Source organism: Ovis canadensis, chromosome 2 (genome assembly GCF_042477335.2).
Source record: "Ovis canadensis isolate MfBH-ARS-UI-01 breed Bighorn chromosome 2, ARS-UI_OviCan_v2, whole genome shotgun sequence".
In the NCBI taxonomy this organism is placed as follows: Eukaryota; Metazoa; Chordata; class Mammalia; order Artiodactyla; family Bovidae; genus Ovis; species Ovis canadensis.
The window spans coordinates 70911193-70924868 of NC_091246.1; the positions used below are offsets into that span (position 1 = coordinate 70911193).

Below are 13676 nucleotides of genomic sequence, written 5' to 3' on the forward strand. Positions count from 1 at the left end.
CTTCCAAGTTCCCTGCCACCAATCCCCTTCTTTTGCTCTCTGGAAAGTTAATTTTCCATGTTCAAATGTATGCTAGTTTGATTTTCCTTCAACATGTTTGCCATTGAGGTCTGTTGAGAAAAGTTTAGCATTCTTATCCCACCCCACCCAGCCTGAACCCTCGACACAAGCATTTTCAAACACATTTAAAATCCTAAAATCAAACACACAGTACTTTATTCTCCCTTGCAACGTGTGCATGCTCAGTCATGTCCGACTCTGCAACCCCATGGACGGTAGCCTGCTCTCCATGGGATTCTCCAGGCAGGAATACTGTAGTGGGTTGCCACTTCCTCCTCCAAGAGATCATCCCGACCCAGCAGGTGGATTCTTCACCACTGTACCACTTGGGAAGCCCGTGGATTTTCTAAAAATAGTGCTCAAAATAGAAATCATTAGCCATGAACTTCCCCGGTGGTTGGGAATCTACCTGCCAATGCAGGAGACACAGGCTCAGTCCCTGCTCCGGGAGGATTCTACATGCCGTGGTGCAGGTAAGCCCACGTGCCACAGCTGCTGAGCCTGTACTCTAGAGCCGCAGCTAGAGAAAGCCCTCACACAGCAACAAAGATCCAGCACAGCCATGAAGAAATCATAAGCCGTGAACTTCTCATACCCAGCTGTGAGAGAGCACAGCGCTGGCACAGATGGCCAGCACTGCTTTGGGGCTTCCAAGTAGGAGCCCCCCTTTTCAGCACAGAGACTGTCGATGCGTCTTTACTAGCAGGGTTAACTGTTTCCACAGTGTCATTTCTTTTCCCCATTGCCTCTCGATGGCTTATTGTCTTTCTGTCCTACATTTACTTTTAGGAACAATCAGAAGCCAGTGGGACCGATGATGAGTGATCACTACGGACATTTTTTTGTTGGTAGAACTGAACTTCTTCCCCTCTCTCGTCTCTACCCAGTGAGTTCATTTCTCTTATGGGCACTGGGTCGTTTCTATATCATTATCATCTATAAACTAGCTTTAGAATAGTGCCAGACAAACATATGATATCATGGTGTAAAAAAACACACGCATACACAAACCTTTGTAACATATTGTGACCAAATGGGCCTCAAAGATTAAAACAAACAAACAAGCTTTTGATGGAAAAAATGTGGGTGGATGGTATATTTCTATGGGTGGGTCTAATTTGGTAACAGTTTGATTGTGCCTGGTTTTATCACCTGTTCAAATGAGAAGATTTTTGTCTTTTTGTAGCACTGATAACCAGGAGAAGCCATTAAAAGCCACTGGTTATTTTATTTTTCATCAGGCAATTTTCAAGGTTTTTATTTGTTTGGTATTGTTTTTTTTTACACTGTGGTACATATAAGCAACTTTAATAGGTGATAAATGTACAGTAGTTAGACTTCACCTACATAGACATTTTTCCATTTTATGCTCTATGATCTGAAAAAAAAATGCTTTTTGAATTGTATAAGATTGATGTCTACTGTAAACATTGCTTAATTTTTTCGCTCTTGATTTTAAAAAAAGTTTTGTTGAAATCGCTATTGAATATTGCAATCTATATAGTGTAATGGATGGCTTCTTTTGTCACCCTTATCTCCTATGTTACCAACGTGTATCGTCTCCTTCTCCCTAAAGTGTACTTAATCTTTGCTTTCTTTGCACAATGTCTTTGGTTGCAAGTCATAAGCCTGAGGCAAATAAAATTCCAGTAATTTCCAAGAATGTGGTGTTGGTGCTTTCCTAATAAAGCTATAACTGAGCTCAACAAACACTGCCTCTGGTTTTTGAGTTCTGGGAGATTAAAACCCTGGTGCCTGAGTAAGAGTGTCCTGCAGAGGGCTGGGCAAGCTCTTTCTACAGTGCACATGGTAGGGAAAAAAAATTTCTTCTAGACTTGAGAGTATCCCCTAGAATGAACCAGGTGAGTTGCAAGGGAGCAGAGTTTATTGCTTTCGTGACTTTAGACTTACATAACAGGACTGATGATGCCACGAACTGAGTCACACTAAGCCCCTGCTCAACCTTTTCTAGTGGTTTAACTTCTATTTACTTACCAGAAAATACACAGGTACACCTCAGAGACACTGCAGGTCCAGTTCTAGATCAACACAGTGAACAGCACAATAGAGTGAGTCCCACGAGTTTTTGGCTTCCCAGTGCATGTAAAGTTCAGTTTGCGCTATACTGTAGTCTTAAGTGTATAACAGCATTACGTGTGCAGTAGCTTTATGTCTAAAAAATAACATACATACCTTCTAACCCTCATCTGAGGCTTCAGCGAGTCATGATAGTAGTAATCAGATTACAGGTCACCACACCAAGGATAACAATGAGAAAGCATCAAAACCACTGAAACGTGTCACAGAAACGTGAAGTGAGCAAATGCTGCTGGAAAGCAGGACTAACAGACTTGCTGGAGGTGGGGGTTACCACAGACCTTCAATTTGCAAAAAACACAGTATCTACAAAGCACAGTGAGGCAAAGTGCAGTAAAATGAAGTGTGATTTATACCGTAGTATTTAATAAACCTATATTTATATCAATTTAGAAAGATCTGAAAAGGGCTCATTTTGAAAGACTGGTTCAGGGAACACCCCATAACCTTTCTACTAAGATTCATTAATGACTAATCTATCCCACCCCACCCCCACCCACTTGATTCTTAACCAGTGACAAGGACCAGAATGGAAGCATTTTTGCTTGTCTCTAATGCATTAGTTGGTTGAAACTTCATTTCTTAGAAATGTCTAAGAACTATGAGATTCTTACTTTCATAATATGAGGAACTGCCAGTGCATCTTTCTTTGAATCTTGAAGGAAATATGACCCACACAAAATGCAATCCTCCCGCGAAATTCCCGTCTTTCTAAATGTCCACTCAGGTCTGAATTTCCAGTTAGTCTAAGCACTGCAGAATGTGTTGGTTTCCCTTCTTGGCTTGTTTAGTTTGCTGACCACAGTAGGACTGTAGACTCCCAGGGAAGAATGAACCGCATTAGTTTTTCTTATTGAGATGATTTGCCATTAGTTTAAAGGCACTGCTGTTCTCAAGCCATCCAAACCATTGTCTTTATGGTTTAAGACGTCTGTGGGTGAAGGATCTCTGATCTCTCTCCTGCTGTCTTGCTGTGTTGTTCTCCCTGGCTAGAGTAGAAAGGAAAGGCAGAAGGTGGCTCTTAGAGCACTAGTGAGCTGGCAGGGAACGTGATCATGCGTGACTAAGAGGCATCTGCACATCCGCCTATTTTTAACCTGGTCACAGCATCCACCTTGTCTGTTTCCAGTAGCTGAGCCCAGGGGTAGGCTTCGTTCTTTCCAAAAGCAACAGTTTTCCAGGAACAGAGGAAGGAAGCTGAGAGTATCAGGCAATGTACTTGATCTTTTACTAGAATTATTTAATTACAAGAACCCTGGGAAGAAGGCATAATTCTTATTCCCTTTCTATAAATAAGGATGATGCAAAGGAGAGACTAAATAGCTATGGCCAGTGCCCCAAAGCATAATTTGAAAGTTAAGATTTGTTTGCCTCCAAAACCCATCTTCCTTTCAGCTTCCCTACCTCCCCAGTGAGTGAAGCCTGGAACTGATCTTATTGATAAGCTCCAGGTCCCCCTTTGTTTGGCAGTTGCCAATATTACCAGGCTTACAAATGAGTCCTGGCTTAGCTGTCTGGTTTCCATGACTGAGAATCCACTACCTTGGTTCTTTCTCTTGGTGACAAGCCACTCCACAAGGGTTAATACCTTGTCCTTTACACCCAGCTGCCTTTGGATCCTAAAGGCCCCTGAGATTCCGCTGACTTGGATAGCACTGGGGCCCTCCAGGTGATTCAGATCATGCTAAAATCAAAGGAGCGCTGCTAAAGCTGTCAGATTCTTAATGCCCATTATTTCATTCCTGGGGAACAGTATGAGGCCACAGTGGTCCTGATCCTGATTTAGATCACTGGTACAGGCATATACATCCATCACACAATCATCATTTTGGTAAAACCAATATAAATGGAAATAACTGAAAAGTCTGAATGTTTTTCTCTTTCTGACACAGCTTTTCTGTCTTATAGGTTACCAGGAAGCAAGCTTCAATTGTGCTTAACTTGAACCTCATTCAGACTAATAAACTGTAATACCTGGGGGAAATGTATTTGGTCTTCTTAGCAGTAAAGCTGGAGACATATTCTCCCCTTATGACTAAATGTAGTTCCCATGAGAATATTACAGTAAGAGTCAATCTCACTCTACAGATACGCTGGAGGAATGGCCAAGTCTGTTCCTCTTAAAATTTGCTAAATAAGAGCCACATCAAGCCAGATAAAGTAACATTTCCATCCTTATTCACCCATTCTGTCATATAGTATATGAATCGCAGGGTTCAGTCTCTGTCATACTTGGGGAGAGGTCATCAACAATGAGGCAGCACAGGGCAAGAAACGACGACCGATATGTCTAGGACTGCTGGGTCTATGTCCAGGTGAGCTCTCCTCATCACTGGTGTGGTTTAGGACACTGAGCTTATTAACAGAGGGTGGAAGTGACATGTTCCTAGTGACTAAGCCCTTTATGCAAGAACATATCTGCATTCTGCATCATTTTCAGTAAGAATTTTCCAAAGGGGTTTTCCAAGTTGAAGAAAGCAAGACAACTAAGTCAAGACTATGGGAAAACCGGCATTCCTGTTTATAATCACTGGTTTCTTTTTTTAAAAAATATATATACTAGAAAGAGGCCTCTGTCATTTTTCAAAGCATATTTGATTGAAGTGTAGTTGATTTCCAATGTTGTGTTAGTTTCTACTGTACAGCAAACTGATTCATTCATACATATATATACACTCTTTTTCATATTTTTCATTATGGTTTATCATAGGATTTTGAATATAGTTCCCTATGCTGTACAGCAGGACTTTGTTATTTATCCATTCAGAGGCCTCTTTGTCAACTCAAGAACTGCTGTGAAGCAATGCTTACTGTGAGATTATAAACCTTAGAGAGACTGGACTCATAGTGCCCCACCCGAAAAATATGCATTTTAAGTTGTCTTGTAAAACCTTTAAATTTCTCCTCCAAGATGATAAAATAGACATATGTCCACCACAACCAGTGAAATACAAAGAAAATTAATTTGGAATTCACCCCTACCAGGCAATCAGTTTTAATAGCTTGATGTGATTACTTCTGCCTGTTCTTATTCACATTAAAACACACACGCACAGAAACATACACCGTCAAATGCCAGTTCCCCAGCTATCACCAATGTAACCTAGTAATAAGATGAAGTGGAATTTGCTGCTTACTGTGATAAGGGAACCCACTGCCTTGATTGAGTTTTGGTAGTTTGAGAAGGAAAGTCAAGGTTGGATTTTCTTGAAATCTGATTTTGGTTAAGACTGGGTAAACATTGTGATACACAGTTCAGGACTGTGGAAAGAGTAAGGTAAGGATTTTGAGGGGGGAATCTAAGTCTTAGGGCATAACTATCCATTTATTATGTTGCTTTCTCCTGAAGAGCTGACGTGTCTTATAGGAAGCTTATGCAGTAGACAGTAATTATTTGCCAGGGCAAGGTTCTCCTGGAAAACTTAAATTATGCTAATGATGACAACGGAATTGTAAAGTCATGTTAATATAGATAGTAAGCTGTGCTGGCATTGAATGTTCAGTTTGTTATTTAAGTACTGAAGTACCGTACTAGTCTCTGCAACTTGCCTTATTTTCCTCCACATCAACAGGGATTAAATTCAGTTAAAACTTTTTCTGAGAACATTTATTTTCTTTTTTCTAATAAAATAAATATATGCACATTGTAGAAAATGTGGAAAGTAAAAAAAGTACAAAGGTACAGATAGTACCAGGGGAAAAAAAAAAAAACACTGATACTGTTACCACCCAGAGAGAAGTGTTTAAGACTTCCAGTATCTTGTCTAGCATTTAAGGAGCCTGGAAGTCAGCTATCCCTTTAACACAATAAGAAAATAGCTACGCAAACTGAAAATCAACAGCTCCTCTTAGATCCACCAGAGAACTGAAGTTTGTTCAGGGCAAACTGCTGCCCCTCAAGCTGAAGAGACAGACAAGCAGATACAGAGAATCACAGCCTACTGGAGGAGCAGAAGGCCAGCAGCAGGTAACCAGTACCAGGCTTTTGGTTTTTAGCCGCTAAGTCATGTCCAACTCTTGTGACCCCATGGACTGCTGCCTGCCAGGCTCCTCTGTCCAAGGGATTTTCCAGGCAAGGCTACTGGAGTGGGTTGCCATTTCCTTCTCCAGGGGATCTTCCCAGCCAAGGATGGAACCCATGCCTCCCGCACTGGCAGGCAGATTCTTCACCACTGGGCCACCTGGGAAGCCCAGTACCAGGACAGGAAAACCTAATCTATAATTAACAAATTGCTGAAGGCCTCAGTTGGACCAGACTGGGCAGGGGTGCCCAGTCTTAGGAGGGTTCCCACACTTACATGAGATTTACCTCCTGGAACCCTAGCAGGTTCTCACAGTAAAGACAGGAGAAAAAGCCCCCTCACTTTTAGAGCAGAGAGAGTAGAAAAGTAGCCATATTTAAATATACCTTCTTAACAAGGCCCACCCTTAACAAACTATTTAGCCAACATGGAAGAGTAACAATACCCAAATCCAGTACCTTCTTGTCTCTCCTAAGGGCTGGGGGAACCAATCTGAGAAGCACGTGTGAAGGTCACAGCCCCAGGGGCTCACTAAATCATTGCCACCTAATCGTAGGACTGCAGAGCAGTTCCTCTGCGCTGAGACCCCACCACTACATCAGTAAGTCTGCAGAAGAATGCATGTTGCTCAAGTGCCAGCTCCTGCCCTGCAGCAGTACTGAGGCTAGCTGGGCCTCCGTCCTTTTGTAAATTAAACAACACTGGTTTGAGTCACCTCTCTCCCCGTTCCCCAATGTCTGGGTCCTCCTCAAGCTGTGTGCAAGTTTTTTTTGGGGGGAGTGATTTCCCATGTTGTTCATTTGTTGATTCTGCATAGCACACAGCCTGTCTCTACAGGATGGACCAAGGCAGTTTTAGGATTTTTATTCAGAATCTGGGAGAGATGAGTGGGGGCATCTGGTATGTAAGCACAGCCAAGGTCTTAGCTGAATATATAACAACCCTGTTATAAAACTTGTTGGCTGTTTCTCCCTTGAAAATCAGGGATTTCTCAATGACTGACCCTCCTATGGCAAGGACCTTCCCTCCTTACGGGCCTCCCAGGGGGCGTTAATGGTAAAGAACCTGCCCACCAGTGCAGGAGACTTGAGACAATGGTTCAGTCCCTGTGTTGGGAAGATGCCCTGGAAAAGGACATGGCAACCCACTCCAGTATTCTGGCCTGGAGAATCCCATGGACAGAGGAGTCTGGTGGGCTACAGGCCCTGGGGTCGCAAAGTCGGACATAATTGAAGCGACTTAGCATGCATGCAATGGCACCCCGCTCCAGTACTCTTGCCTGGAAGATCCCATGGATGGAGGAACCTGGTGGGCTGCAGTCCATGGGGTCACTAGAAGTTGGACACGACTGAGTGACTTCACTTTAACTTTTCACTTTCACGTACTGAAGAAGGAAGTGGCAACCCACTCCAGTGTTCTTGGCTGGAGAATCCCAGGGACGGGGGAGCCTGGTGGGCTGCTGTCTCTGGGGTCACATAGAGTTGGACACGACTGAAGTGACTTAGCAGCAGCAGCAGCATGCATGCAATAAGAATGGATACATGCATGACTGAATCCCTCTGCTGTTCACCTAAAACTGTCACAACATTATTAATCAGTTATACCCCAATACAAAATATATATATTTTAAATAAGTCTCCTGTACAATAACAGGGTCATACTGCTCAATGAATTGTGCATCTCAGGTGTTATTTTTATAGAAGATCATTACAGAATGCTAAAAGGATCAATTCTCCAGGAAGAATCACTCTTAAAAAATTTCACTTACTTCCTTTTCCATTTTCTCCTGTTCATTATTAAGATATAATAACACTTTCCCATTTTAAAAACAGAGTTTGGGGAATTACATACAGTAATGTAGACAACTCCACAGTCATGACAGAAAATTTTCTTTACCCTGAACAGTTTTCTCATGCCCATTTCCAGTCAATTTCTTACCCTGACTCCCAGCCTCAGGGCAGTCATTGATCTGCTCTCTGTCACTATCACGTTGCCTTTATTAGACTGTCATCTATAAGTGGAATACGTCATGTAGCCTTTGTGTTTGACTGCTTTCAAGTACAATATCATCTTTGAGATTATTCATGTTGCATATGTAGCCTATGACTTTTTATTGCTGAGTACTATTCCATAATATGATTATCCCACAATTTATCTGTTCATTAACTGATGGATATTTGAGTTGTTTAAAATTCTTGACAATAAGGCCTACTATAAACACGGCTGTACAAATTTTTGTGTGAATATGTTTTCAGTCCTCTTAGTTGAATGCTGAGGAATGAAATTGGGTTAGGTGGTAAGAATTTAACTTTACAAAATAATAGTAACTGGTTATCTGTATGAGAAAAAAAAACTTCAAACTCTTCATATCATACACAGAAATTAACTCAGAATGAATCTAAATGGAACTGAAATTTTAAACTTAAAATATTATGTTTCTAAAAGAAAAATTAGAAGAAAATCTTTGTGATCTTGTGTTAGACAAAGATTTCTAAAACAGGGCACAAAAAGCATGAACCATAAAATATTGAAGAACTGGATTTCTTTAAAATTAAAACCTGTTGCTCTTTGAAAAACAGTTAAGAAAATGACAAGGCAACCCATAGAGTAGAAGGAAATACTTTCAAGCAGTAACTGAAAAAGAACTTGTTCCCAGAATACATATAAAGATCTCTTACAACTCACTAAAAAACTAATTGAAAAAAAAAGGAGGCAAAAGATTTGAAGATACTTCACAAAAGAAATATATGAATGGTCAGTAAGCACATGAAAAGATGCTCAATACACATCATCATCAAAGAAAAGCAAAATAAAATTACAATTAAATACCACTACACATCCACTAGAATGGCTAAAATTTTTAAAAATTGACAATAGAAAGTGCTGACAAGGATATGAAGCAACTGGAACTCAAGCCTTGCCGGTGGGAATGCAAAATGGTTGAATCACTTTGAAACTAATATTTTTTTTTAAACAAAACTATATGATGTACCCATGTATGTATGTGTCGTAATTTACATAATATTTGCTCTTCTAATGGATATTTGAGCTGATACTTGTTGGGATTATTATGCCATTATAAATAATTCTAGAAAATCATTAAACCCACTCTATAATTTTTATCTCTTTTTTTTAAAAAAAGAATTAGTAGAGTTACCTTTAAAGTTATTGCAGAAAACATTTCCCATCCCATTACATTGGATTCTAATAAAAGACAAAAACCAGAGGTGATTGCTTTATTTCTCAGTCATATGTATACTTGTTCAGCAAAACCTTCTGGATACTTATTTTCATAACACTTTCATCATCTTTTAAAGAAAGACCCTACAATTAAAGGCCTAAATGTGAGACCAGACACTACAAAACTCCTAGAGGAAAAGAAAGGCAGAACACTGACATAAATTGTAGCAATATCTTTTTCAATCCATCTCCTGTAATAATGGAAATAAAAACAAAAATAAACAAAAGCTTTTAAGACCTACTTAAAAGCTTTTGCACAGCAAAGGAAACAGTAAACAAAACAGAAAGATGACCCACAGATCAGGAGAAAATATTTGCAAATAATGTGACCAACAAGGGGGCTGGTCTCCAAAATTTATAAACAGCTTGTGATGTTATGTAAAATATATAAACAATATAACATAAACAACAACGTATAAAAGTAGACTGTAGCCCACCAAGCTCCTCTGTCCATGGCATTCTCCAGGCAAGAGTACTGGAGTGGGTTGCCATTTCCTTCTCCAGGGGGTCTTCCCGACCCAGGGATCAAACCCAGGTCTCCCACACTGCAGGCAGACGCTTTAACCTCTGAGCCACCAGGGAAGGTCCCCCCCCCCCCCAAAGAAAAAAAATGGACAGAAGACCTAAATAGACATTTCTCCAAAGAAGACATACAAATGGCCAAAGAAACATGAAAAGATGTTCAACACCACTAATTATTACAGAAATGCAAATCAAAACTACAATGAGGTATCACCTCACACTAGCCAGGATAGCTATCACCAAAAAAAAAAAAAAAAATCCACAAACAATAAATGCTGAAGAGGGTATGGAGAGAAGGGAACCCTCCCACACTGTTGGTGGGAATGTAAACTGGTACAGCCACTATGCAGAATAGTATAAAGATTCCTTAAAAAACTACAGAGTTACCACATAACTCTGCAGTCCCACTCCTGGGGCTATATCTGGGGGAAAAAAAACCAAAACATGATCTGAAAGGATACAGCACCCCATGCTCATCACAGTACTATTTACAATAGACAAGACATGGACGCAACCTAAATGTCCATCAAGAGAGGAATGGATAAAGAAGATGTGGTGAGTATATACAATGGAACATCACTTGGCCATAAAAAGAATGAAATAATGCCATTTGCAGCAACATGGATGGACCTACAGAGTGTGATACTGACTGAAGACAGAGAGGAGAAATATCGTATGACTTTCCTTATATATGCGGCATCTAAAAAGAAATGATACAAATACTTTCTCACTAAACAGAAACAGATTCACACACATATATATGGAATTTAGAAAGATGGCAATGACGACCCCGTATGCAAGACAGCAAAAAAGACACAGATGTGTATAACGGACTTTCGGACTCAGAGGGAGAGGGAGAGGGTGGGATGATTTGGGAGAATGGCATTAAACATGTATACTATCATGTAAGAATCGAATCGCCAGTCTATGTCCGACACAGGATACAGCATGCTTGGGGCTGGTGCACGGTGATGACCCAGAGAGATGTTATGGGGAGGGAGGGGGGAGGGGGGTTCATGTTTGGGAACGCATGTACACCCGTGGTGGATTCATGTCAATGTATGGCAAAACCAATACAGTATTGTAAAGTAAAATAAAGTAAAAATAAAAATTTAAAAAAAAAAAAACAGAAACAGATTCACAGACTTAAGAGAATGTGCTTATGGTTGCTGGGGAAAAGGACGGGGAATAAGGGTGTTTGGGATGGACATGTACACACTGCTATATTGAAAATGGATAACTAACAGGGACCTACTGTATATCATATGGAGCTCTGCTTAATGTTATGTGGCAGCCTGGATGGGAGGGGAGTTTGGGGGAGAACTGATACATGTGTATGTATGGCTGAGTGCCTTTGCTGTTCACCTGAAACTATTATAACATTGTTTGTTAACTGCCTATACCCCAATATAAAATGAAAGGTTTAAAATAAAAGATCCTAAAAGTTACTTTACCTTGTCTTTTTTACCCCTCAAGCCCTTAACTTTGTAAGGGAGATTCTGCAAGCAGATGCTTATGCTCCTTCATTTAGTTGGATATGCAAAAGGCTGCTTCAGAAAATCAAGTACCCATATTTGCTCCTGTCACTGAATTTTGTAAAGAGTCAAGGCTGCTCTGAATGTTCCAAGAAGGCAAAGTTTGGGGACTGCAAGGCCTTGAGAGCAAGTTCTTTGAGCTGGCAAGAATCTCAACACAAGATTATTCTCTCCTCCCAGGCACCTAAAGAATTTTCTCAGCCTGATAGCTCTCGAGGAAGTTGGCTCCTAAAGGTGATACTAGCTCTAAAGTGTCTCTCTGTGATGAGATTGTAAGCTGTTTACTGAGGCTTAATAGAAAAACCACAATTTCCTTCTTTTTGAATAAGTTTGGCATATGCCAAATTATACTGGAATACTTGGAGTCAGTGTGACCCTAAGGGTAAAATCCACCAGAGAGGGACACCATGATAGTACTAATTCAAATTAAAATAATTCCAGAGAATTTATATTTATCCTAGCATTTTAAAGGCTGGCTTATGTGGAGAAACAACAGAACTCCATTTAAGAGTTTTCAATATTATACTGATTTAAGCATGGCTCATATATAAATAAATACTACAGATGGTCCCAACTTAGGATGGTTTAACTTAAAAATTTTTTCAACTTTATGTTGGTGTGAAGGTGATATGCATTCAGTAAAAACCATATTTCAAATTTTGATCTTTTCCCAGGCTAGCAATACATGGTGTGATTCTCTCATGATGCTGGGCAGTGGCAGTGAGCACAGCTCCCAGACAGCCATGAGATCATGAGAGTAAAAACTGATACTCTTAAACCCATTCTGTACTCACATGAATACGTGCATGCTAATGGTGTCTGACTCTTTGTGACCCCATGGATGTAGCCTGCCCAGGCTCCTTTATCTATGGAATTTCCCATGCAAGAATACTGGAAACATTTCCTACTCCAGGGGATATTCCCAATCCAGGGATCGTACTCGCATCTCCTGCATTGGCAGGTGGATTCTTTACCACTATGCCACCTAGGAATCCCTTGCATGGATTACAGTCTTGTTGTGGTAAAGGGGCTTTTATAAGCCAATGAAGCTATGAGCTTGCAGTGCAGAGCCACCCAAGACAGATAAGTCATAGTGAAGAGTTCTGACAAAAAGTGGTCCACTGGAGGAGGAAATGGCAAACCACTCTAGCATTCTTGCTCCAAGAGCCCTATGAACAGTATGAAAAGGCAAAAAGATATGACACTGGAGGATGTGCTCCCCTAGGTCAGAAAGCATCCAGTATGCTGCTTGGGAAGAACAGGAGGGCAATTACTAATAGCTCTAGAAAGAATGAAGCAGCTAGGCCAAAGTGGAAATGACGCTCAGTTGTAGATGTGTCTGTTGGTGAAAGTAAAGTCTGGTACTGTAAAGAACAACGTTGCATAGAAACCTGGATTGTTAGGTTCATGAATCAAGGTAAACTGAACATGGTCAAGTAAGAGATGGAAAGAGTAACACTGACATCTTAGGAATCAGTGAACTAAAATGGACCAGAATGGGTGACTTTAATTCAGATGGCCATGATATCTACTGCTGTGGGCAAGAATTCCTTAGAAGAAAAGGAGTAGCCCTCACAGTCAATAAGAGAGTCTGAAATGCAGTACTTGGGTGCCATCTCAAAATCAACAAAATGATCTTGGTTCATTTCCAAGGCAAGCCATTCAATATCACAGTAATCCAAGTCTATGCCCCCAGCCACTAATGCTGAAGAAGCTGAAGTTGATCGGTTCTGTGAGGAACTACATCTTCTAAAACTAACATTATAAAAAGATGTCTTTTTCATCATAGGAGATTGGAATGCAAAAGTAGGAAGTCAAGAGATACCTGGAGTAATAGGCAAGTTTGGCCTTGAATTATAAAATGAAGCAGGGCAAAGGATAACCGAGTTTTGTCAAGAGAACACAACGGTCACAGCAAATACCTTTTTTCCAATAACAAAAGGGATGACTGTACACATGGATTTCGCCAAATGGTCAAGACCAAAATCAGACTGATTATATGCTTTGTAGCCTAAGATAGAAAAGCTCTACACAGTCAGCAAAAATAAGACTGGGAGCTGACTATGGCTCAGATCATGAGCTCTTTATTGCAAAATTCAAGCTTAAATTGAAGAAAGTAGGGAAAATCACTCAGCCATTCAGGTATTACCTAAATCATATCCCTTATGATTATATAGTGGTAGTGATGAATAGATTCAAG

The 13676-nt window shown here is 40.5% G+C and overlaps 1 protein-coding gene across 12 annotated transcripts in view; it reads left to right on the forward strand.

The window, feature by feature from the left end:
* The window catches only part of SMARCA2 (SWI/SNF related BAF chromatin remodeling complex subunit ATPase 2), a 177285-nt gene extending 175515 nt beyond the window's left edge, over positions 1-1770 (forward strand). For all 12 annotated transcript variants that reach the window (XM_069576449.1, XM_069576455.1, XM_069576453.1 and 9 more), the window contains one exon: positions 850-1770. In XM_069576449.1, coding sequence (XP_069432550.1) covers positions 850-885 — 36 coding nt within the window. In that variant the 3' untranslated portion in view covers positions 886-1770. The remainder of the gene's footprint in view (positions 1-849) is intronic.
* The last annotated feature ends 11906 nt before the right edge of the window (positions 1771-13676 follow it).